Source organism: Trematomus bernacchii, unplaced genomic scaffold, assembly GCF_902827165.1.
Source record: "Trematomus bernacchii unplaced genomic scaffold, fTreBer1.1, whole genome shotgun sequence".
NCBI lineage: Eukaryota > Metazoa > Chordata > Actinopteri > Perciformes > Nototheniidae > Trematomus > Trematomus bernacchii.
This window is the reverse complement of record NW_022988043.1, coordinates 2,130,847-2,155,717: the sequence shown is the minus strand read 5'-3', so window position 1 is coordinate 2,155,717 and position 24,871 is coordinate 2,130,847. Positions and strand designations below refer to the sequence as shown.

At 38.7% G+C, this 24,871-nt stretch overlaps 4 protein-coding genes across 6 annotated transcripts; 3 read left to right on the top strand and 1 right to left on the bottom strand.

Annotated features, from left to right (window-relative positions):
- The first annotated feature begins 1,151 nt into the window (after nucleotides 1-1,151).
- On the top strand, nucleotides 1,152-4,860 carry LOC117472682 (C-type lectin domain family 4 member E-like). Of its 2 annotated transcripts, none has more exons than XM_034118013.1 (8): nucleotides 1,152-1,191; nucleotides 1,703-1,783; nucleotides 1,860-1,943; nucleotides 2,027-2,113; nucleotides 2,609-2,659; nucleotides 2,737-2,876; nucleotides 3,899-4,014; nucleotides 4,480-4,860. In XM_034118013.1, exons 2-8 carry the CDS (start codon nucleotides 1,705-1,707, stop codon nucleotides 4,631-4,633), a joined length of 711 nt encoding a protein of 236 aa, XP_033973904.1. In that variant the 5' UTR covers nucleotides 1,152-1,191; nucleotides 1,703-1,704; the 3' UTR covers nucleotides 4,634-4,860. The 2 variants fall into 2 exon arrangements, with proteins under 2 accessions (XP_033973904.1, XP_033973903.1); XM_034118012.1 differs by lacking the exon at nucleotides 1,152-1,191 and adding an exon at nucleotides 1,542-1,628.
- Nucleotides 4,861-10,939: 6,079 nt separating this feature from the next.
- Nucleotides 10,940-12,157, top strand: LOC117472548 (hepatic lectin-like). Its single transcript, XM_034117809.1, has 3 exons — nucleotides 10,940-10,948; nucleotides 11,192-11,307; nucleotides 11,776-12,157. Exons 1-3 carry the CDS (start codon nucleotides 10,940-10,942, stop codon nucleotides 11,927-11,929), a joined length of 279 nt encoding a protein of 92 aa, XP_033973700.1. The 3' UTR covers nucleotides 11,930-12,157.
- A 1,861-nt stretch (nucleotides 12,158-14,018) lies between these two features.
- On the top strand, nucleotides 14,019-17,154 carry pla2g1b (phospholipase A2, group IB (pancreas)). Its single transcript, XM_034118011.1, has 4 exons — nucleotides 14,019-14,226; nucleotides 15,940-16,096; nucleotides 16,211-16,338; nucleotides 16,884-17,154. The coding sequence occupies exons 1-4, from the start codon at nucleotides 14,193-14,195 to the stop codon at nucleotides 17,006-17,008; spliced, it is 444 nt and encodes a 147-aa protein (XP_033973902.1). The 5' UTR covers nucleotides 14,019-14,192; the 3' UTR covers nucleotides 17,009-17,154.
- Nucleotides 17,147-23,113, bottom strand: prkab1b (protein kinase, AMP-activated, beta 1 non-catalytic subunit, b). Of its 2 annotated transcripts, none has more exons than XM_034118009.1 (8): nucleotides 22,547-23,113; nucleotides 22,111-22,252; nucleotides 21,375-21,544; nucleotides 21,200-21,293; nucleotides 20,701-20,815; nucleotides 19,680-19,813; nucleotides 18,710-18,778; nucleotides 17,147-17,816 (listed from the first exon to the last, which is right to left on the bottom strand). In XM_034118009.1, the coding sequence occupies exons 2-8, from the start codon at nucleotides 22,246-22,248 to the stop codon at nucleotides 17,739-17,741; spliced, it is 798 nt and encodes a 265-aa protein (XP_033973900.1). In that variant the 5' UTR covers nucleotides 22,249-22,252; nucleotides 22,547-23,113; the 3' UTR covers nucleotides 17,147-17,738. The 2 variants fall into 2 exon arrangements, with proteins under 2 accessions (XP_033973900.1, XP_033973901.1); XM_034118010.1 differs by having other exon boundaries at nucleotides 22,111-22,249.
- Nucleotides 23,114-24,871: the final 1,758 nt, after the last annotated feature.

Here is a 24,871-nt window from a genome sequence, read left to right as displayed (position 1 = left end):
AAAATAAAGACTTTGTATCTTTGTATCAAGTGTAGCCTAAATCCGGAAGATTATTTGGGGTCAGGAACAAGGCAACAAAATGAGAAGAGGAAGATGGGTTTTATTTTGCAATTAGAGATTAAAGTGGAATAATGGTGAATTACTAGAATATTCAGTAGCCTAATGCCTATTTCACAAATGGTTATTCTTGATAATTTGCCTTTATTCATGATGTTTCAACCTCATTCTCTTTACGTTATTCCAAACATTTTATTGTTTACTGTATTGTTAACATTTCGACTTAATCCTGGTAATGATATTTCACTTTATTTGACACATTTTGACTTTATTTCATAGTTTACTTTATGGTTGATTTTCCCATATGCTTGGCCTACAAGGTGGGGTAGGTACATTTGAGAAAACGGCTCGAGATCGCCAGAATTTGAAAATACACAACCGGAGAAAATCTGCCACTTCCTTATAGAGCCCCTCCTCCAACACACACGAACGCGCACATGACCAATGAGGGCACGAGATAAGTTTGTGCACAGATGGAAGGCTGACAGGCAGGTAGGCCATCCAGTTATTTTAGCCGGGCCGGCTAAAATGATTGGTCGTGCTTGTATTACGGCTTCCACAGATTACATTTTTTTATGGATTTTTTGTCAAAGCATTTAAGATATTCATTGCTATCGGGATGTTAAGAGCATTCCATGGAATATAACAAAAAGTGTATCTCGAGCCGGTTTCTCAAACGTACCTACCCCACCTTTAATACGCATATTTATGAATGTAAATATAAGTAGAAATGTAATGGTAGTTACTGTTGAGTTTTATCAAATAAAAATAAATGTGTCACTTCACCAGAGGTACAAGGACAGTTGAACTGAATAGAGAGGGAACCTTACAAAGAATTCTTACACAATCTTTAACGAAACCTTGCATTATGTTTCTCGTACTTTAAACAAATGAAGCATGAAAAAATACATTGTCAATGATTCAAACATACAATGATACCAAGAGAGAAATGAATGTGTGCAGTGTAACAAAGTTGTTCACCTAATTTCTCTTTCCCCCCTCCAAAAAAAACTGTGTGCATTTTGGGTAAAAGATATACAGTATTATATGGAACAGAGCAAACTCTTACTTCCTGTGTTTGATTTCATGGTCAGAGTCCAACAGTGAGATCCAGAGAGATTCTGTCTGATGGAGGTAAGCCATGAATCTTTACTTTGTTGTGTGTTTGTTTGTTTGTTTGTTCTTGAAATTACTTTGCAATCATTCATTTCAAAATTCATACAAATCCATGACTGTATTATGTGCATTAATGTACCAATAACACAAAGAATGAAATACTTAATAGTACAGATATCAATAAAGACAATACTTTTATATAATACATTACAATAACATACAAATACATTTATCTGTATGTATTGGAGCACTTTTGTTTATTATACAGTATAAAGTCGAGAATTGTCTTTTATTTATTGAGCCGTTAATAGTTAACATGCGGCTTGAAAACAAACATGACGTTTTAGGTGACCTCTTATTTTCGGAAAGTTTCAAACGACAACAGACTGAATATTTGTAATACACTGACACATCAATACACTTTGATTTGAACTTTGAAATGACAGCAACATACTGTAGGTATAAATATTAGTTTTGTATTCACTTCATAAGAAGTATTTTTAATAAAGTATTTTCTGAATTATTTCAGTAATGGAGTCTCAGTATCAGCAGTTTGGATCGTCTGGTAACAGCCCTGTCCACGGAGAGACACAAATGACTGCACAAACAGGTAAAACGTGTAAATGTTTTATTTTATTTGTATGAAATAAAGTCACATTCAACTATTAAAACAAATGTGTTGGTAGGTATGAAGAGGATCCTGGTGTGGGTCCTCTATGGAGTCCTGGTGCTGCTGCTGCTGATCCTGCTGATGGTCACTGGGATCAAATGTAACACCTCCAGCTGATTCATTATTCATGAAGCTAATTCACTCTCGTCTTATCATGTAACTATTTCTGTTTGTGTCTCAAAGTCTCCCAGCTAAACAAGGAAATCACTGATGTCAAACTCAACCTCAAGAGGATCATCAACGGAGGAGCAGCATTATCGCCCAGTTCTGGTTAGGGAACGTTTTTCATTTCTGGATCAAATAAATTACAATAATAATGTAAAGGTGATGAGTGGCATTACTGAGAAAAATATAAATAAATTACAGTTACAAATCAAAATGTTTTTCATTACAAATGGGTTTGGTAAGCAGCTTAAATGCAGAATATAATGTCATGTTTTTCTGTTACTATGGTCCAACTTTAGTTCAAGTTCTATCAAGCACATTTTAATAAAGTTTATCAGTCATCAGTGTTAAGTGATGTTGTGAGGTTTGTACTGCTTTGTTTGAGTTTGTTTTTAGGATCTTTAATCTTAATTGCCCAGTTTAATTGATCATATTAAATAAATTACATTACTTTCATGAAGTAATTTAAATCACTTATTACTTTACTTAATAACACAATTTTATATCAATCTGTAACCTATTACATTTAGAAAGTGACATATAATGATGTAAAATTGCTGCCCTTGATTTAACTTAGTATTTTTCGGTTTCCAAACAAAGGTGAAGCAACTGAGCAGGAGGTCTCTTTACCGACACTTGTCCCGGTTCGAGGTAAACACTGCCTAAAATTAGATTTCAGTGTTGTTGTGGTTTTGGAATAAGACTTGTACTAATCTTCATGAAACCAGGAGCCTGCAGGGAGGGATGGGTTTCTTATGAGAGGAGCTGCTACAAGATATCCACCAACTCACTGACCTGGAGCAAAGCGGAGGACCAGTGTCGAGCACAGGAGGGACACCTGGTGGTTCTGAATACTGCGGAGGAACTGGTGAGGTTTATTTATTTCAAGTGGAGCTGTCTTTTGTTTTGCTGATGTATTCCTTCACTGAATGGTGGAAGAAGTACTCAGATTATTTTAATAAATGAAAGTATAAATACAATGGTTTAAAAATACTCCATTACAAGTAAAACGCGTGGATGCAAAATGTTTCTTAAAGGGGCCCTGTTATGCTCATTTTCAGGTTCATATTTGTACATTACATTACATGTTACTTGTTAGACGCTTTTATCCAAAGCGACACATACTCAATACTGTGGGCAATCCCCACAGGAGCAATTTGGGGTGAAGTGTCTTGCCCAGGGACACAACGACATGCTGACTGCAGTGGGGTTTGAACCTGTGCTCCCTGATCCGAACACCAACGCACTAATCCACTGCGCCACATACCTCCATATTTGTATTTGGTGCCTCTACTGTGACATGTTTACTTTAATGATCAAAATGTCTTTATTTTGTTCTCATACTGCCTGTGCTGCAGCACCTATTTTCACCCTCTGTCTGAAATCAGAGCCAAGTCTGCTCTGATTGGTTAGCTGGCCGGCTCTGTTGTGATTGGTCAACCGCTTAGAGATGTCCCGCCCCTAAGCCTGTTGGAGTGTGTGTCAGACAAACTCCCTCTGGAGGGAACTTTGGGATTGTAGTCTTTGCAGACCATTTACATGCACCAAAACCAAAACCTATATAACACACTACAGAGAAGGGAAAACCCTAAAAAGCATAAAAGTACTGCATCAGATCAGATAAGCATCTGTTTTAATATGTTGAAAGTGCAAGTGTTAAATATTTTTAGTGAAGTACAATACCTACCTCAAAAATGTAGTGGCGTAAAAGTATGTTTTGAATAAATTGGAAAGTATTTTAGAAAAGAAAGTATTACTTGAGTGATTGTACTTTGTTAGGTTCAACCAGGGACTGTTTGAATGTGCAAATACAGGCTCTGATAAGGAGCACACAAAAACAGCAAAGGCCTCAATTAACCTTTTGGTGTTCTCTTTTTTTTGTTTTTATAGGACTACATTTCAAAAGTTGTTGAAATCAGATACAATTATTGGATTGGACTTGTGGAGCGAGAGAGCGAGGGACACTGGAGCTGGGTGGATGGAACGGACATCAACTCAACCCCAACGTAAGAGAAACGTGGAGCAACAATAAAACCCAAAGTAAAAATGACCAAATCATGCACAACTTGATTTGACCGGGTCCACTTTTGCAAAATGACAGGAAGCCAGGGGCAGTGCATACACAAACAAAGATATTTATCAGAAATAATGAGTACTTTTGTCAGGAACACAACAAATGTTGCTTTGAATATCTTTATTTTCAAATAATAAATAACTGAATTACTAGCTTAACTTGTAAACTAAATTACTTATATGGGTTTTAATGTAATGTCCTTTAATGTTAATCACTAGGCCTATATGACATAATTTTAGATTTGACATTATATATGACATTTTAGATTTACTTAAGGCAATCACATCAATGTATTTTCAATGTGAATTAGAAAGTGTTCTGCATGCCCCTTGGCACCACTGAACTACACTTAATGCAGAACATTGTATTTTCTCCTCCTTCCTCTGTTTGTGCTCAGTTTCTGGGATAAAGGTCAGCCTGATGACTGGGACTTCAGAGAGAACGGAGTGGACTGTGGGCAGATTCACGCTTCTGTGAGACGCAAACGCAAGATGTGGAACGACGCAGACTGCAGCCTGACATATCAATATATCTGTGAGAGCAGAGTGTGAGAGGTTCCTCCTTTCAAAGGAGAACGTTTGAAACATGGGGGGGGAGTTGCAAGGGGGGAGGTTGTGGTTGTAATTTGTTTGATCCCGTCAATTTGTGTCTTCCCATGTATTTTATTTTTTTGCAATTGATGACCACGATGGAAATTAATGTTTTTAGTAATGATGTAAAGAGACATCCTCTATAGAATTTATATCTCAATGCCTAATAAAAATCAAATCGAAAATGACTGATGGAAAGTATGTGTTTCCTTGGGCACTGAAACAACACAATATTTATAACCCAGATAATCAACAAAACAAAATGAAATTCAAAAAAAAGGTTTTCTCGTTCATAATGTCACTTCGACAGTACGTGGTTAAATCATATAATACATACATTATAATAGGTATATCAAAGTATCTATATCTGCACAGTACTAATTGTTACAGACATGTGGAGAGGTATGACCTGACCTGCCACACAGAGCCGTTAAAAGGCACTGTGGACACATTGGAGAAATCCCACCATGAAATCTAAATGGCTCCTGAGGATGAAAACATGTATTTTTGTTCTATTTCTAAATACTCACAGTCTGGGAGGCTGCGGATTAGGATGAATGGGTCCTCTTGCAGCTAAAGATGTGCAGTGCAGAGCGCCTTACATTAACCCTGACCTATAGAGATGGTCCCTTTTTGGCCAATTCCCAAGAGTCACCTATCTCTTATTCTACATTATGCAACATGTATGCACACAGGAGTGTAGTCATTGGTGGACACAGATTGTTGACACTGTAACAAATATATTTTCCTTTATTCAAAGTTTAAGTTCAAGTTTGATGTTTCAATAGCCAAAGTGATTTTATTAATTAATAATGAATTACATTTTACAAAGAGCACTACAATATATTGTTTCTTTCTGTGACACTTCCAGCGTCAGTAATGTGCAGTGGAAAGTCGTGGGAACTCTGTTAAAAGTGAGAGCTATTTACACAGCTGTGTGTTGCAAGGTTATCTTAAATGAACTTCTATTTAAAGAAGGAAAACTTGAGTAAGGACAGAGCAAACAGAGAGAACAGAAATAGATCCTTTGATCAGGAAATGTGTAGAATATGGGGATGGATCGAAGATAAATTGTAAATATAATCTACAGGTTAACCTGGGACGGGAGAATAGGTCCTTTAATAATAATAATAATAATAATAATAATAAACACCTTTTTTTCTCCTCAATCTTTTCCTTAGAAATAGCTGGGTTTGAACTTCCCCATAACTTGCATTAAAACGTTACATAATTACATGAAGCATTGTTCTTTTATATGCTAATATGCATTAGCAATTTTTGGTATCTCTTTTCATCACTTCATAAATCAGAAAAATACTGAAATTAGTCATTTAAAAAAATCAAATTTTGCCATGTTATTTGGAATCAATGTTTTCTGAAATGTTATGAAGCATTATCTGCACAAATTATTTTGAGTTCACAGAGACAAAAATGTAGAAGATACACCCCTAATTGTGTATTGTTGATGTTTTCTTTACACTGGTCTCAAGGAAGACATTTCATGGAGGTCTGAGAGACTGATTATATGTACTATTTGCAAACTGTTACACTTGTTATTGAATGTGTTAAATACATGTTCAGGTACACAGAGCACTCATGTTCAAACCTTAGAAAGTAAGTCCTATTTAAAGCTGCCACCTTCTTATCTCCTTCTCTAGTTTTTCTCACCTCCTGTCATTTCAATCAGGAGAGACTTCATTTAGTTTCAAGAACATTTATTGACACATGTCATATGATAAATGTTAAGTCTTTGGCGATTAGACCCCGATCCTGAAATCGTATATCTAAAGGGGAAAATGCAGCCGTGAGCACCTGGTGGTTCTGAATACTACAGAGGAACTGGTGAGGTTTATTTATTTCAAATGGTGCTGTCTTTGGTTTTGCTGATGTATTCCTTCACTGAATGGTGGAAGAAGTACTCAGATTATTTTAATAAATGAAAGTATAAATACAATGGTTCAAAAATACTCCATTACAAGTAAAACGCGTGGATGCAAAATGTTTCTTAAAGGGGCCCTGTTATGCTCATTTTCAGGTTCATATTTTTACATTACATTACATGTTACTTGTTAGATGCTTTTATCCAAAGCGACACATACTCAATACTGTGGGCAATCCCCACAGGAGCAATTTGGGGTGAAGTGTCTTGCCCAGGGACACAACGACATGCTGACTGCAGTGGGGTTTGAACCTGTGCTCCCCTGATCCGAGCACCAACGCACTAATCCACTGTGCCACACACCTCCATATTTTTTGTGGGAATGCTGATACAGCATTCCAACTATCTGTTATGCTACGCACGAAATTCTTTATTATTCCGCCGGGTTATTTTGCGTCACTTCTCCTCCCACATTGAACATCGCAGAAACTCTGTTCAAACATCCAAACGTTCAGCTCGGTCGGGAATCGATGGCTATTACTTTTATCATTCATAACTTTCATAATTCCAGAGATACATCCCATAATGCATCCCATTTTTAACATGGAAGTCAATGGAGAACTCTTCAGACTTCAACAATCTTCATGCAACTTCAACTGCTAACTGCTCCTTCTTCAACTGCTATCTGTTCCTTCATACTTTCACTCAGAAACCTCATTCCAACTTTAAAATGTTACACATCTTTCTGACATTATTCATGTAACACAACTTTTAAATCTGATTCTTACTTTTAGAGATATTAAACATTGTTCAGACCTTGGTAAAGAGGCCTTCTTCAGATTTTAGAGTGCGTGATGTCACAGCTAGAGTGGAGGACAGATTTAATTTTGCCTTCATATTTTCGTTTAAACCTGCCATAATTCCCAAACCCTACATTCCTGAGACATAATTTTTCATGACAAACGTAGGAAAACATCTCGTAGCTTGAAAGATAAAAAAAATTAAGCAAAATAATAAAACAAAATGCCTCTTGAGGGCATGAAGTGACAAAAACTTTCAACATGTCTCCATTAAAACCCATTGTAAATTCAGCGTCACCACAGCAGCCGCACACCTTTAGTTAATCTGCCAAAAAAGGCCACATTATTAACCCGAAAGTATACAAAAAGTACACTTCAGATGCTCAAGTTCCTTGACATGCTTCACGATTTGAAATTTCACCGATATCTGTTTCGGTTCTTCAACAAAACGTTCACATGTAACAGGTTTATCTCTCATTCAGAACAATGAAAATGCTCTCCTCTCACTGATCACCATGGAAACCTTTGATCTCTGGACACGTCGTTAGCTCAAATATAAACACCTGTGTCATGGAACACGATGATGTCATAACTCCAATTGACATAATTATGGCACGTTTCCACTACAGCGCGGAGCACGGTTTAAGAGGGCTGTGACGTCAGCGGCCCGTCTTTGGTTGCGTTTCCACTTGGCCTAGTACCGGCCGGCGGGTCCTAATTCACAGTTTTTCTGGCCTCATAAAATCGCGGGTCTAGGGCCAGAGACAACGAGGCTGAGTCGGGCTGAGTATGCTAAACTAGAGAGAGCATCGCTGGCAAGGGGGCTACAACTACAACAAGATGGACATATTTGACCGTGATTTAATTGTAATACACGTTTCAAAATGATGCCGAAGTAACAACATACTGATACCGGTTAGTAAAAACCATGAATTAATGCTTTGTCAAGTCTGCAGACAGACGGCAGGCGAAAAACCTTTTAAAATGCGTGTTTTCTAAATGGAGATTGGCTAAGCTAACGCAGTATATGCTCCGACCGTCCACACTCACAACAACGGCCTATACAGACATAAATAAAGCAGCGACTGTATTCACCATGACACAGGCAGTCTGTGGTTTGTACTTGTTTAACTTTTGTCTAGTTTCTGAACATATATGAGGAGCTGTGAGCTCTGAGTGCTAACAGCTAACGGCTGTGTTGTTTTTCTGGGGTTCTCATTGAAGAACACGTCACGGCTCCGCCTACACTGCGTTACTATAGATACTACCCCAGTTCCTAAACTGTAATGGAAATGCGCCATAAAGTGAGCCAGTCCTAACGAGGCCCAGCCATACCGAGCGGGGCCGAGCGAGGCCGTGTAGTGGAAACGCGCCATTAGAGCAGCAGACGAATGACGTGGTCACTGGAGTTTAACAGACTGTCCCAGCCTATTCTTTTCCGTCTGATGGAGACTTCATACTGACTTCAACATGTTCCACATATTTTAGACATTATTGGTGACGTATGCTTTTAGTTCTAAAGTTTTCAGTTCAAATATTCTGCTGCTTTTTCATGCATTTGGACTTTTATTTTCTTGTTCTTATTTCACATTCAAGTCCCCTCTATTCATGAACCCTTTAAAGTACTCAGCCACACCACTTATATACCAGGTGCGACTGTTGCTATGTGAGTTAATCTTTCAAATACAAGGTTGCTTGTTTGATTCAAGCTCTTGTAGTCAATATGTCAAGGTATTTATCCCTAACATTTTATCAGCTAACTAATGATACACACTCAGAGGATCTTTATAAACATTTTAAGTATTGCACATCTTTAAACATGACTCTTATAAATCACTTTTAAAACCAGCGATGCACTACAGTGTCAGCTTTTCTAAAATAGAAACTTCAATGTTCACATCTTTCTAAATGATTCTACTTTTCAATGACCTACAAATAATCCTAATAATAATCCCATTTTCAATCTTCCAACTGTTCATATTTTTTGGTCAATTAACAAACCTGTTACAAATGTGTTGTTCAACAAATTTGAGCCTTTGCCACATTTATTTGATCACTATGGAAACCTTTGATCTCTGGACACGTCGTTAGCTCAAATATAAACACCTGTGTCATGGAACACGATGATGTCATAACTCCAACTGACATGCTCAGAGCAGCAGACTTCAGATAATGGTTAATGGTCCTGCCCTCAACAGCTCTACGTCAATTATGGGGTGTCATCATATGCCGTTTCCATGGAAACGCATCCCTCGTCATAAAACACGATGTCGCTGTAACTCCAATGGACACGGTCCGATTGTCCCCCAAACTTCGCTTGTATATCACCGGTCCATGCCTCAACAGCTTTATGCCAAATCTGAGATCTCACCATAGGCTGTTGCCATGGAAGCGCATCCCTCGCCATAAAACACTATGTCGCTGTAGCTCCAATGGACACGGTCCGGTCGTCCCACAATCTTCACCTGTGTATCACCTCTCCATGCTTCAACAGCTCTACGTCAAATCTGACATCTCACCATATGCTATTTCCATGGAAACGCATCCCTCGCCATAAAACACGATGTTGTCGTAACGCCTATGAAAAGGGTAAAAACAGCACCACACTTCAGATAATGGTTAACGGTCCAGCCCTCAACAGCTCTACGTCTATTATGGGGTTTCATCATATGCCGTTTCCATGGAAACGCATCCCTCGCCATAAAAGACGATGTCGCTATAACTCCTATGAAAATGTTCAAAAACTGCTCAAACTTCACATGTGCGCTAACAGTCCAGCCGTGAAGACATCTACGGGACAGTTTTGAGATTTCTTCAAATGCCGTTGCCATGGCAACACAATGCTCGCCATGAAACACGGTTTTCTCATAACTTCAGTGAAAATGCTCCAAATGGCCCAAAACTTCACAGGTTTGGTAACGATGCAGCCATCAACGCATCTAAGCGTATTATGGGATGTCATCAAATGCCGTTGGCATGGCGACAGATCATTCACCATCAAGTTAGTTCAAAAGTTTGCAGTTAAAATATTCTGCTGCTTTTCCAAGCCTTTTTACTTTCTTTTCTTCTCTCATCACACATTCAAGCCCCCAGTGTTCATGTATCATTTCAATCTAAATTCTTCACTTTCTTCTTACACATTACATTTCAGCATAGCAGTTTAGCGTCAGCTTTTCAGCATAAAGCATTCCCACTAGCAATTTCTTCAGGAATTGCATTCTCTAGTTGTATTTGGTGCCTCTACTGTGACATGTTTACTTTAATTATCAAAATGTCTTTATTTTGTTCTCATACTGCCTGTGCTGCAGCACCTATTTTCACCCTCTGTCTAAAATCAGAGCCAAGTCTGCTCTGATTGGTTAGCTGGCCGGCTCTGTTGTGATTGGTCAACCGCTTAGAGATGTCCCGCCCCTAAGCCTGTTTGAGTGTGTGTGAGACAAACTCCCTCTGGAGGGAACTTTGGGATTTCAGTCTTTGCAGACCATTTACATGCACCAAAACCAAAACCTATATAACACACTACAGAGAAGGGAAAACCCTAAAAAGCATAAAAGTACTGCATCAGATCAGATAAGCATCTGTTTTAATATGTTGAAGGTGCAAGTGTTAAATATTTGTAGTGAAGTACGATACCTACCTCAAAAATGTAGTGGCGTAAAAGTATATTTAGAATAAATTGGAAAGTATTTTAGAAAAGAAAGTATTACTTGAGTGATTGTACTTTGTTAGGTTCAACCAGGGACTGTTTGAATGTGCAAATACAGGCTCTGATAAGGAGCACACAAAAACAGCAAAGGCCTCAATTAACCTTTTGGTGTTCTCTTTTTTTTGTTTTCATAGGACTACATTTCAAAAGTTGTTGAAATCAGATACAATTATTGGATTGGACTTGTGGAGCGAGAGAGCGAGGGACACTGGAGCTGGGTGGATGGAACGGACATCAACTCAACCCCAACGTAAGAGAAACGTGGAGCAACAATAAAACCCAAAGTAAAAATGACCAAATCATGCACAACTTGATTTGACCGGGTCCACTTTTGCAAAATGACAGGAAGCCAGGGGCAGTGCATACACAAACAAAGATATTTATCAGAAATAATGAGTACTTTTGTCAGGAACACAACAAATGTTGCTTTGAATATCTTTATTTTCAAATAATAAATAACTGAATTACTAGCTTAACTTGTAAACTAAATTACTTATATGGGTTTTAATGTAATGTCTTTTAATGTTAATCACTAGGCCTATATGACATAATTTTAGATTTGACATTATATATGACATTTTAGATTTACTTAAGGCAATCACATCAATGTATTTTCAATGTGAATTAGAAAATGTTCTGCATGCCCCTTGGCACCACTGAACTACACTTAATGCAGAACATTGTATTTGTTTCTCATCCTTCCTCTGTTTGTGCTCAGTTTCTGGGATAAAGGTCAGCCTGATGACTGGGACTTCAGAGAGAACGGAGTGGACTGTGGGCAGATTCACGCTTCTGTGAGACGCAAACGCAAGATGTGGAACGACGCAGACTGCAGCCTGACATATCAATATATCTGTGAGAGCAGAGTGTGAGAGGTTCCTCCTTTCAAAGGAGAACGTTTGAAACATGGGGGGGAGTTGCAAGAGGGAGTAGGTTGTGGTTGTAATTTGTTTGATCCCGTCAATTTGTGTCTTTCCATGTATTTTATTTGTTTGCAATTGATGACCACGATGGAAATTAATGTTTTTAGTAATGATGTAAAGAGACATCCTCTATAGAATTTATATCTCAATGCCTAATAAAAATCAAATCAAAAACGACTGATGGAAAGTATGTGTTTCCTTGGGCACTGAAACAACACAATCTTTATAACCCAGATAATCAACAAAACAAAATTAAATTAAAAAAAAAGATTTTCTCATTCATAATGTCACTTCGACAGTACGTGGTTAAATCATATAATACATACATTATAATAGGTATATCAAAGTATCTATATCTGCACAGTACTAATTGTTACAGACATGTGGAGAGGTATGACCTGACCTGCCACACAGAGCCGTTAAAAGGCACTGTGGACACATTGGAGAAATCCCACCATGAAATCTAAATGGCTCCTGAGGATGAAAACATGTATTTTTTTTCTATTTCTAAATACTCACAGTCTGGGAGGCTGCGGATTAGGATGAATGGGTCTGATTCCTCTTGCAGCGAAAGATGTGGAGTGCAGAGCGCCTTACATTAACCCTGACCTATAGAGATGGTCCCTTTTTGGCCAATTCCCAAGAGTCACCTATCTCTTATTCTACATTATGCAACATGTATGCACACAGGAGTGTAGTCATTGGTGGACACAGATTGTTGACACTGTAACAAATATATTTCCTTTATTCAAAGTTTAAGTTCAAGTTTGATGTTTCAATAGCCAAAGTGATTTTATTAATTAATAATGAATTACATTTTACAAAGAGCACTACACTATATTGTTTCTTTCTGTGACACTTCCAGCGTCAGTAATGTGCAGTGGAAAGTCGTGGGAACTCTGTTAAAAGTGAGAGCTATTTAAACAGCTGTGTGTTGCAAGGTTATCTTAAATCAACTTCTATTTAAAGAAGGAAAACTTGAGTAAGGACAGAGTAAACAGAGAGAACAGAAATAGATCCTTTGATCAGGAAATGTGTAGAATATGGGGATGGATCGAAGATAAATTGTAAATATAATCTACAGGTTAACCTGGGACAGGAGAATAGGTCCTTTAATAATAATAATAATAATAATAATAAACACCTTTTTTTCTCCTCAATCTTTTCCTTAGAAAAAGCTGGGTTTGAACTTCCCCATAACTTGCATTAAAACGTTACATAATTACATGAAGCATTGTTATTTTATATGCTAATATGCATTAGCAATTTTTGGTATCTCTTTTCATCACTCCATAAATCTGAAAAATACTGAAATTAGTCATTTAAAAAATCAAATGTTGCCATGTTATTTGGAATAAATGTTTTCTGAAATGTTATGAGGCATTATTTGCACAAATTATTTTGAGTTGACAGAAACAAAAACGTAGAAGATACACCCCTAATTGTGTATTGTTGATGTTTTCTTTACACTGGTCTGAAGGAAGACATTTCATGGAGGTCTGAGAGACTGATTATATGTACTATTTGCAAACTGTTACACTTGTTATTGCATGTGTTAAATACATGTTTAGGTACACAGAGTACTCATGTTCAAACCTTAGAAAGTAAGTCCTATTTAAAGCTGCCGCCTTCTTATTTCCTTCTCTAGTTTTTCTCACCTCCTGTCATTTCAATCAGGAGAGACTTCATTTTGTTTAAAGAACATTTACTGACACATGTCATATGATAAATGTTAAGTCTTTGGCGATTAGACCCCGATCCTGAAATCGTATATCTAAAGGGGGAAATGCAGCCGTGAGCATTATAGGGAACCCCCCCGGGGTCTATAGACACTGGTGATGATGCTGAAGATCTGGATTTGATGAGGAGATGGGATGAAGAGGAGGTGTGATGAGGTCTTTGGATTAGCTCTCCTGGCACTGGATATGATGAAAGGAGGTGGATGAGGAGGAGGTGGATGGGGAGGAGGCGGGCGGCAGCATGAAAACCTGAAATCACAGCTGACTGCAGGAGAGAGGAGAACCATTTTAAAGTTTTAAAGCACAGTGATTGGCTGCTGGAGAATGAGGTGAATGTAATAGGTTATAGACAACACCCGTGATGAGCAGCTGCGGAGTGAATGTATATATACCCAGTCTTCCTGAAAGAACTTGCGCTGAGCTTCATATAAATAACCGGCTGCACCAAAGTTGACGTTCTTCTCACTGCAGCCATGAAGCTGACGGCTCTTCTGCTGCTTCTCACCGGTAAGACACTTTGTACCACTCTTTAAAATAACACTTATTGTAAATAGGCTTGTGTAAATATCTATAGTACTCTTTTATGTATTTTTTTTTATTCTACTGAGGAATCTTGGAGCCTCTTTCCAAATATATCCAAAACAAGATTGTAACAAGAGCATGGTAGATGCCGGCAACTGTAAAACCCCACATTGTAGAGACACATTTGTACATGTATTACCTTATTTTAGTGTCTGTACAATGTATTTCTACATAGTGTATTGTAATTTTATAAAATAGAAAGCTGTATATTTTAATTGCACTGCACATGTAGCCCAACCATGGACAAGAGTTGAACATTAGCTAGGTAATAACTAATCGTGCAGCACCTAATTTATTTTATTAAATAATAATTTAACATGTATTTATGGAGTGCTTTTCATGGGCCTCAAACTTAACATTGGTTAGAATTAAGAGAAACACATTTACAACACACATGTTAAAAGCAGATTTGAAATGGTGAGTTTTTATGTCTTTTTGAACATGGACACATTTTTGTTTTATTTTCATTCATTTAAAAATAATCTTTGGGTATTTTGGGAAAAACACTGTTACGCCCTGGTCTAGGGGAACCTAGGCGCAGCACACAATTGCACTCTCCCCACTCCCAAGAAATGGACAATGAGACAGAAAAATGCCTTACCTGTTTGTTTTTAAAGGAGGCGAGACAACCCACATAAACAAATAACCCTGGGCATACATACATCTTGCCTAACAAAATAAGTAAAATAAAATACAGGCTTCTTACCTAACCTAACGAAAAAACAGGAGAAAACAGGAATTGAACAAAAGAAAAGGGTTTCGCACTCCTGGGCAAAGCAAAGCGTGTCTTTCAAGACAGATTAAATTAGTTTATCTTTACAAAGATACCAAAAAGTACAAAAGGACCGGTAATCGTTAGATTTAACCACACAGAACAATAGATCAGGTTTTCTACAACAGACACTGAGTTGGGAGTAGGAGAGGTCGATGAGAGAGAGGGCAGAGGAACTGCATGGCTGCAGCTTAAATGCTCCTGTCTCTACAGGTGGACCAATCAGCTAACGGGCACGACCTGCTCACTCTCACACATACACAGAGGGGGTGTTTCAATACTAAATTAATTCTGTATCACTGTTGTAAATCTCTTCTAAGGATAGTAATTTGTTCATCTGTGAGGGAAACTTCTGAAGCAATTGGAAACAGGACTCAGAGAGACACGAGGAGAGCTGGAGCTCTGATGGCAAACACTGACGGTTTATTTGGAGCTTCAGCCGGAGAATTCACAAGACATATCACGGGCCACGAGTTGACACAGGTTGAGATGCCAGATCAATTCTGAAGAACCCTCCTGTAGTTCGAGGTTTGAACTAGTTTGGAGTGTAATAATCAACATTCTTCAATAGATAGACTAAACAGCTGAGGACACTGAATTAACTTTAGTTGTCGGTTATGGCTCGGGGTCATCTACACCCCGAGAAGGATGTGTTCCAGGTGTCCCACGACAATAACTGTCTCTGACCGAGAGTTGCCCGGTCATAAACTGGTAACCACAACAAAATGCTAGGGCAGCCCCTCCGTAAGGGAGATAGCGGCTGTCCAAGGCTGGGCATCTGCATCAGAGGGCGAAGGAGGACATGCAGGGCAAATTATTCCCTGACAATCATGTGTATTTGTTTTTCTGTCTCTCGTCTCTCGTAGCTTGTGTGGCCAGTGGCGCGCTGCTGCCCAGAGCCTTATGGCAGTTTGGGAATATGATCAGCTGCTCTCAGCCCGGCACGAGCCCCTTCAAGTACAGTAATTACGGCTGCTGGTGCGGCTTCGGGGGGACGGGAGCCCCTATAGATGAAGTGGATGCGTAAGCAAGCAGCCGCCGTTTTTCCAATTGTTGTCTTCCACTCATAATTTTAATTTAAAAAAGTCATTTTGGTTAGGGTTAATGTTGTTTTCTCCTTTCCTTCTGTGTTCTCAGCTGCTGTAACGTTCATGACAACTGCTATAAATCCAGCAGAAAGGCTCCTGGATGCACGGCGTTAGCTGACCTTCCCTATGTTCTTGCTTATGATTTCACCTGCTCAAATGAGGCGGTGACCTGCTCAGGTGAGATCAGACTAAACGAACACAGCGATTAGACCAAGGACGTTCAAATAATTGCCTACTGTTTTGATAAGCGAATAATTGTTACGGGCAAAGATGTCAAAAGTAGATGTTTTCTAATTAACACTGGTTATTTGGTTTTCTTTAAAGATATCACTTGGGACTTTCAGAATCTGAGTTGAACATTTATCGCCATCTTCTGACAAAGACCAAACAATTAACCCAACAAATAATTGGCCAATTAAACTATAATTACAGTATTGCAGCCCTAACTCAACTTCAGTAAGGCTCAACACTTGTTTAGATAGGACATTTGACAGTATGCAATCAGAAAATGATGTGTGTTTGTGTGCGTGTGTGTGAAAACATTGTATTTAAACAGCTATATTTAGGTATTACACAGCCATGGAATCCCTACACTGCAAACAAATGCTCTCCCATTTTACAGCACTTTCAGAGTCAGTGATAAAGTTTGAGTGATTGAGCTTTATGTTTTGTTATGTTTGAGCAGCTATTTGTCAGTTTCATGACTTTTTCTTTCTCTGCAGCGTCCAACAACAAGTGCCAGGCTGCGGTGTGCGAGTGCGACCGGGTGGCGGCTCACTGCTTTGCTCAGAGCACGTACAACCCTGAGAACAAGAACCTGGACTCCAAAGTCCTCTGTGTCAACTGAGTTACACAACCCACAAACACACACACCAACGCGAGAACATGTATGATTTTTAATTATTTTATAAGGCTTTACACACAAATTGGAGTAAAAGGAGCTTGATTTTGTACAAAAGCATCAGTATGAAATAAAAAATTCAAGTGAGATTCTCAGTGTGGGAACGTCAACCCCTTTATTTCCTCGTGTCTGTTTGTACTCGTATGTTGTAACAGATGTTGCAGCTGTGCTTATCGCATCGTTAGCGTTTCCATTTCTACAGTCACAGTTTTATTTAACAATTCCAGGTGAGTTTAATTTGTAAAGCACACTAACACTTCAGTTTTCCACTTATGCATTAAGTGTTTGGTCTCTTTATCAACTACAAATCTATTGACATATCTAGGTCAATTGAGGTAAGAATGAAAATATATATAATATCTATAAGAGAACATCCACCTGCTGCTCTATTGTCTTTTGGAGATGTTGGTTTATAGCGATACTTTGGTCTTCATAAGAAAGGAAGCTGTAGGTTGTTACTGCTAGATCATACATTGACAAACATTCAGCAGCAAGTTCAACTTTAAAGTATTTTCCAAATTTGAGAGTACAGGATGGTAAAAGTAGATTAAGCAAATGTTTTAAATCGATATCAGGAAGGTATTTAAAAAATACAATAATCAAAGCAGCAGCTGTGAACAACAACAGATGAATTATGAGCATTTCAAAATAAGAGTCTGGATCACGGCTCTGTGGGTTATATGGGCTTGTAAAGAAGAGTGGTCACATACTTCTTCTTGTATCGGTGCGTTGCACTGAGGACCATCACCCCGTCCTAAGAGACAAGGACAACAAGAGTTTTTGAATGAGGCTTAAACAAAAAAAAACACAAATTAATTGACTTTACATATAGATTTAATTGGAAATTGTATAATTGTATGATTATTGGCAATGAAAATGCAACCCACAGCAAAAACAGTTTGTATGATGGTGAAGAAATACGTTATAGTTTGCTTAACAACAGAAAATAAGGGAAATCCAATAGATATAAAGTTTTAGATTCAAATTAAGATATTATAGTATACAATCACTGATTTTGGTCCTTTCAAAATAAAGCCATACACTTATTTGTTGTCCGACATTTGATGCATGTTGTATGACAAATGCTTGAAATGCAGGATCAAATATTAGGGTCTCTTTATGGTGATCAATAACATGTATGTGACAGTTTGATTAAAACCCATTCTGTGTTTAATGCATCGGGAGTTCATGCATCATTTCCCCTTGGTCTTGCTGTGAGGGAGGAGGGACTCTTTAATTATATTATGCACAGACTACTTTAAAGCAGCTTTGCATTCAGAGGTTGGGGTCACATTATGGAATTCTCTACAATATAATTTAAAGGGTTGTTTGAATAATTTTTCCAGGTAAAAAATATGGATAAAAGGAAGAATAAACAGATGTGAGGAAGGTAATGCGGGTCTTTGACGGTGAATTATTATGTAGTTGTATTCCTTTCCTTCTCTTGTTACTGTAGGTATTTGTTGTAAGTAACTGTGATTTACGGACCATCTATTTCAATTGTTTATTTATGTTTTGAGTCAAATGGCAGTACATTTGATTGTACTCCCTTCTAATTTTTGCTCATTGAACATTAATAAAGTTACATTTTAATTGAGGATAACTTATAAGTAATAATAATAAACACGCCACAGCAGGATGTGTTACCTTGATGGAGAGGGCATACAGGTGATTGAGCATCACGTGGTTTGGCTCTGGAAGCAGCGTCGGGTCACACTGAGGGAGATTCAGAAAGAGGAACAATTTGACTTAAAGGTCCCATGTCATGCTTTTCTGGTTATTACCCGTCCCCTTGTGTGTTATGTAGCTTTTTCTGCATGTAAACGGTCTGCAGAGTCACAAACCCTCAAAGTACACCCTGTAGCGAGTAAAACTCTAACACAGAAAAGACCTGTCTATGCTGCCCCAGAACGCCTCGTTGGAGATTTTTCTTTTTCCATTTTTTTCTTCCCGAGTATAGTGACGTGACCATACCCAGGTCCAAATGGACCAATCCGTGGAGCTCCTCACACACACACACTCACTCAGCCTTATCTTTTCTCAGCAGCAGCTCCGCGGATTTCTCAGCCTGAACTCAGCTTGAGACAGCGTGACACCGCGAAAGAGTTTGTGTGTGTGCTCAGGCTGAGATTCGCGGTGTCTCGCTGTTTCTCGCTGTCTCGCAGACCCCACGCAGCGACCAGGAAACGATGCCAGTAAGCCAGCTCACACTGTCCGCACCTCGAGCAGCAGCGAGCCCCGCAACGTCCCGCCAACACGGCACCCAGACCCCACGCAGCATTCTCATCTGTTTGTCCTTACTGGTGTCATTTTCTGGTTGCTAACAAACGCCATTGTAACACATAATCACACATCAGAGCACAGTGGGCTCATAGGGAGGAGGGGGGGGCAGGAGCTCCAACAAGGCGTGTAGGACAGAGAGTGAATACACATACTATACAGAATTGCTGTATGAGAAAACCAATGTGATTTTGGAACATTGAACAATGTAAATCTATTCTAGTAGACCTCAACAATGGAATTATGATCAGTAGAAATGGCCATGTCATGGGACCTTTAATCTCAAAGTATCGTTACAAGAGAGAAACGTGTCCTTCTTCATGGAGCGTGTACTCACAGAGATGCTTGTGTCCTTGTTGAGCAGCACCTGCAGCAGGTGGGGGGGTAAGATGGGAGGATGTTTGATCTTGTCTTCGGGCTTTATCACATACGCTTCCTGTAGGTACGGGCCAGGAGGAGAACTGGACAAGTCTGGGGAAGGAGTCACACACAAAGCTGATTAAACCCAGCCATAGATAAAAAATAATAATGTGAAATCAATTTCAATTCAACTTTATTTCCTACACATTGGTCCATTTCAGTACAAAATGATTAAAGGGGCCATCTTATGCTTTTTTATAATGCTTCTCTGGAGTGTGTTTTATAGGTTTTTGTGCATGTAAACGGTCTGCAAAGGCTAAAATCCCAAAGTATCCCAACAAAAAGGAGTTTCTCTCCCACACAAAAACATACAAAGATGATTAAGGTAACAATAGCAATACCTTGTGTCACTTTGTGTTGGCTCACTTATGAGAGCATTATTTAAATACAATGATTGACACATACATTTGTACATAGCATTTCTCATGACAGCATACAAAAAATAGAAACAATAAAAGTCATAAACATTTGACTTGCACTTACACAATATGGGAGCTAGAACTTGATTCTGAAATATAAAAAATGGTTATCTAAAGCTTAATTTAAGTATTTAATATACCTGCACTAGATCTGTGCTATATAGAGTACATTAGCTTTAAAGAGGGCTGTTTTTAACACCATCTGACCCACTTGAAATTAACGTGCCAGCATACTAGCTTCTGCATACATTTTGCAACAAATCATCATGATCCCATAGATCAATATTGATGTTGTGACCTTGATATCTTACTTTGTTCACCACATTTCGGTCTGCCATTTAAAATAAAGGAAAGGTTTGCTTAGCCAGTACAAATTCATTGTTCAAGGTTTACTGCAGCAGATTAAGAGTAACACAATGTATTTGTTCTCTAATGGCATACGTTCTATATTTAAAGCAAATGAAATAACTTTTGAATAGTATCTGAACAGTCTAAAAGTAATTATAAATGAATTTATACCTGAGATATCTTCAGTGTCCTCTGAGTCGATCCTGAGGGCGTCAAAGACTTCAAAGTCAGTCGTCTTCACCTGGATGACATTATTCACTGTGCCAGTTTTAGACGTCGTCACGGCCTATAAAAAAAAGAGTGTGATGTGATACAGACCCTTTAGATAGTGGAATGGGCATTTCTACAAACATGGAAAAGTACAAGTAAAACGGTTATTTATAATGTAGGGCTGGGCAATTTATTGATATTGTGATATGGGAAAAAGCTATCATCTTAGATTTTTGATATTGTAAGTTGTGTTTTTTCTGGTTTTGAAGGTGAAGTGATGTAATTTTCATGATTTATCTGCATTTTCTAGTAGTTCTATTATTTACCTTTACCCGCTTAGTCAATAAATCCCCATTACTCATGATTATTTATACAAAATATCATTGTGATCTATGATTTCTTCATGTTGTATTATTATATATTAAACAAAAAGGTGGGCTACTTTAAAACCTCCACTCACCCCAGTAGGGTCCAGGGTCCACTGCCCGTCTACAGAGAACTTGTACTGGTGCTCTCCCTCCGGTAGATCCACAATAGCCACAAAGTTTTTTTGACTGCGTTTAAAAAGGAAACCACGTGTTATATTTCCATCATAACAAACAAATCCAGGATTTACAAACCCTGAGTCACACTACCTCTTGTTGAGAGGGATCTTGGTGGCCCAGTTGTTGAAGGATCCCGACACAAAGACCTCCTTGGCGGTCCCCGTCCACCTGAACACAGTCGGTCTGGCCTGCTTTGGACTCTTGCTGTCGCTCTCCAGGTCGTGCTGCCAGGCCAGAAACTCCTGGATTTCCTCTGGAGCCTGGACGGCATGATATCAATGTATTTTTGCCATGTTAATAATGAGATCACATGGACCATAACAACATTTCCTCTCTGAACAGAGGCAGCTGAAGAAGCAGTTTAGTGGTGTGTGTGTTTTCATGCTATAAAAATGTTTATTTCTTGCAAACTCTTTGATTTTCAGCTAGTTGTGTGCACAATCCTCACAAGAGATAATTGGAACCATTATGGGAACATAATTGTAAGTGGAAAAGCTGTGCAGATATAAAATAGGTAGCATGGAACTATGACCGTAGATAGATTACTTCAGTTGCAATTTGGTGCTATATATATATATATATATATAAAAAACACCTTGAATTTCAGGGGGGGCTCCGTTGGCGGGGCGCAGCGCCCCTCCAAGACGGATGGGCCGATCTGCATAATGAGTACTTAGACTTTTGCTACTTTAAGTATATTTTGATGCTAATACTTTTGTACTTTTACCTGAGTAACATACATGTAGGAATTGTACTTGTAACAGAGTATTCCTACACTCTGGTACTTATAATTTTACTGATCTGAGTAATTCTTCCACCCGTGTACCTTTGTATCTTCTCTCTGGAACAGGTCTGCGTCCTCTGAGCTGTCCATCAGGATGTTGGGACGGGCCTCCTTGCCTCCCTGCTCCCTGTCTGACCTCTCACCCTGACTCCCGGACCTGTCGCTGCTGCTGTTCCCCATCCTGCTGGCATCAGACAAAAACACACACACACACACACACACACACACACACACACACACACACACACACACACACACACACACACACACACACACACACACACACACACACACACACACACACACACACACACACACACACACACACACACACACACACACACACACACACACACACACACACACACACACACACACACACACACACACACACGGTGTCAAATGACCACTTGAAACAAATGTTAGCAGCATATTTTGCTGTATTTATTTATAATAATCAGACAATGCAAATACTTACCTAAATCTTAACAGATGAGGTTTGATTGCATGTAGTTTTATCAAACAGAGGTCATTTGTGTCATTTGTTTCTGGTTGTAAACGCGTTTTTTGTCGCTGTTCCCGTCTTTTAACTGCAGAAGTTTCCTCAACAGCATTCAGGCGGAGGTGCGTTCACGGTCCCGCAGACACAAAAAGTCACTCGAGTTTTATTTGTGCTCTTCCCCTTTCATTATTCCCTACCTTTACTTTTCCTGCTAATCTCCTGAGGTCTGCTGCTCTTTGTGGGTTTTCGCCATTTAAGGCAACCTCGCTTTGTTGTGTGTGTCGTGTTTTTAGTGGAGAAAACACACCTCTTCCGCCTCCTGTCCTCGAGCTCAGGGAGAGTTAAAGTTTAACCCGAGTGTCGCCAAATACTTAAACTAGGCCTACTTGAAACATGATTTCGCAAAACAGATTGTTGATCATAAAATAACAGCAAAATGGTCAGAAAGTTGGTTATTTTTTTGTTGGTTACTCTGAAAAAAAATAGATAAGAACTGTAGCTTTGAAAGCAATCATTCCAGGGGCGGACCTACAGGGGGGCAGTAGAGTATTGACAATAACAATACCAAAGCCGAAGCCCCTCCCTTTCCGGTGGACCTCATGGGACCTTATTTCGGAAAAGTTATGCATTGAAGTCAATGGAGAGAGAAAGATTATCTTTCGATCCCGTTTGAATTGTGCCACGAATTACACATATGATATTTGTTAATTTAAAAGATAATTTTATAAGTCAAAAAAATAAAAATGTGTCGTAAAACTGTGAAGTAACACTTTTTTTGTGTGAAACCGCTCAATGAACTACATCTCCCGTCTCGCACCAGTATTAAAAGAGGTGAAAATCACTGGGCATGTTGAGAGCTGTATTTACACAAAAGGGGAGTTAGTCGGTTCCGTAAGAGCCAGCATGCAGGACTGGGATTCTGGGATTTTTAGTCTTTCTAGTTGCGTATTTGTCATAGTCTTATATTTCAACAGTTTTACAACAAACTGTGACTTTTTTGACATGGAAATAATTTTTTTAAGATTGACAAACATCATATGTGTAATTCATGGCACAATTCAACCAGGATCGAAAGATAAGTTTTCTCTCGCCATTGACTTCAATACATAATTTTCCCGAAATAAGGTCCCATGTGTTCCACCGGAAAGGGAGGGACTTCGCCTCTCTACAATCCCACATAGGCTACTGTCCGCCCTCCCATGCCACTCTGACATGCCCCCCCTTTTCCACCCCATTAAAATGTTCTGGAACCCCCACTGGATCCCTCTGGTTTATTTCAGAATCAAGAGAAACAAAAGACATCTGTAAATAAGGGGCCGCAGCTCCACAATGGGTCACACTGTAAATAAATATGATCAGGATAGAACAAAACAAAAAACCTTTCCTTTACAAAATAAAATGTATGTTTTTTTAATTCTCCTCTAATCTTTGCTTCTGTGTCTTTTTGGATCATTTGACATCTATAGGACTCCAAAAAATTAAATCAAATACTTAACTTAACTTTTTTAAGCCAGTAAAAAGGGGAATTACCCAAAACACTTGGGCCACACCAAGATGTGTTTTGGGTAGTTTAAAAGTGTTTTGGCTTTTGGTTTTTTGATTCATAAAATGTAATGTTGTATGTAAGAGGCAGGTAAAACTGAAGTCAGCATAGAAACTTTCTCAGTAGGAGAGCGTCCTCCTGCCATATCACACTGATTTCTCAGAGGTGTTCTCACGGCTCTCCTGTTTCATGTGATTATAGAGCTTGTAACTGTAAACACTCATAATAAAGAGTCAGCAGTATTTCAGTGTAAGGAAAGGTCACTCTTTCCCTTTTGGATTGATGATTACCAGTAATAATAATACATGTAATGACATCTACTGACTTTTGATGACCTTTATCCCTTATAGTTATTGTTTTGAAATACAACTCAATGTTACTGATGTCTTCCCAATGCATGAAATGAAAATTGTGCATCATTTAAATAGATCCCCAAATTAACTATTTGGTATCTTTCGAAACCCTGTCATTTAGAATAGAATAGAATAAGTCTGTGTATCTTTGTTTACATTTTTCTTCGTTCTTGAACAAGTGAACAGATAAGCAACACATATATTTTATTCTTTTTTAAACCAGTAAACGGAAAAGACTACGATGTGCAGGGACATTGGGATGTTAACAGCACAGTTACAAAAAACTGTTTCCAGAAACAGGTGAACATGGTGAGGCAGAGGCAGTTCCTCAGAGGGGGGATCATCGGATCCTCCCCGTATTTCACATGGTTGGCGCTCCCGTACAGCGAGGACCTCATGACCGGC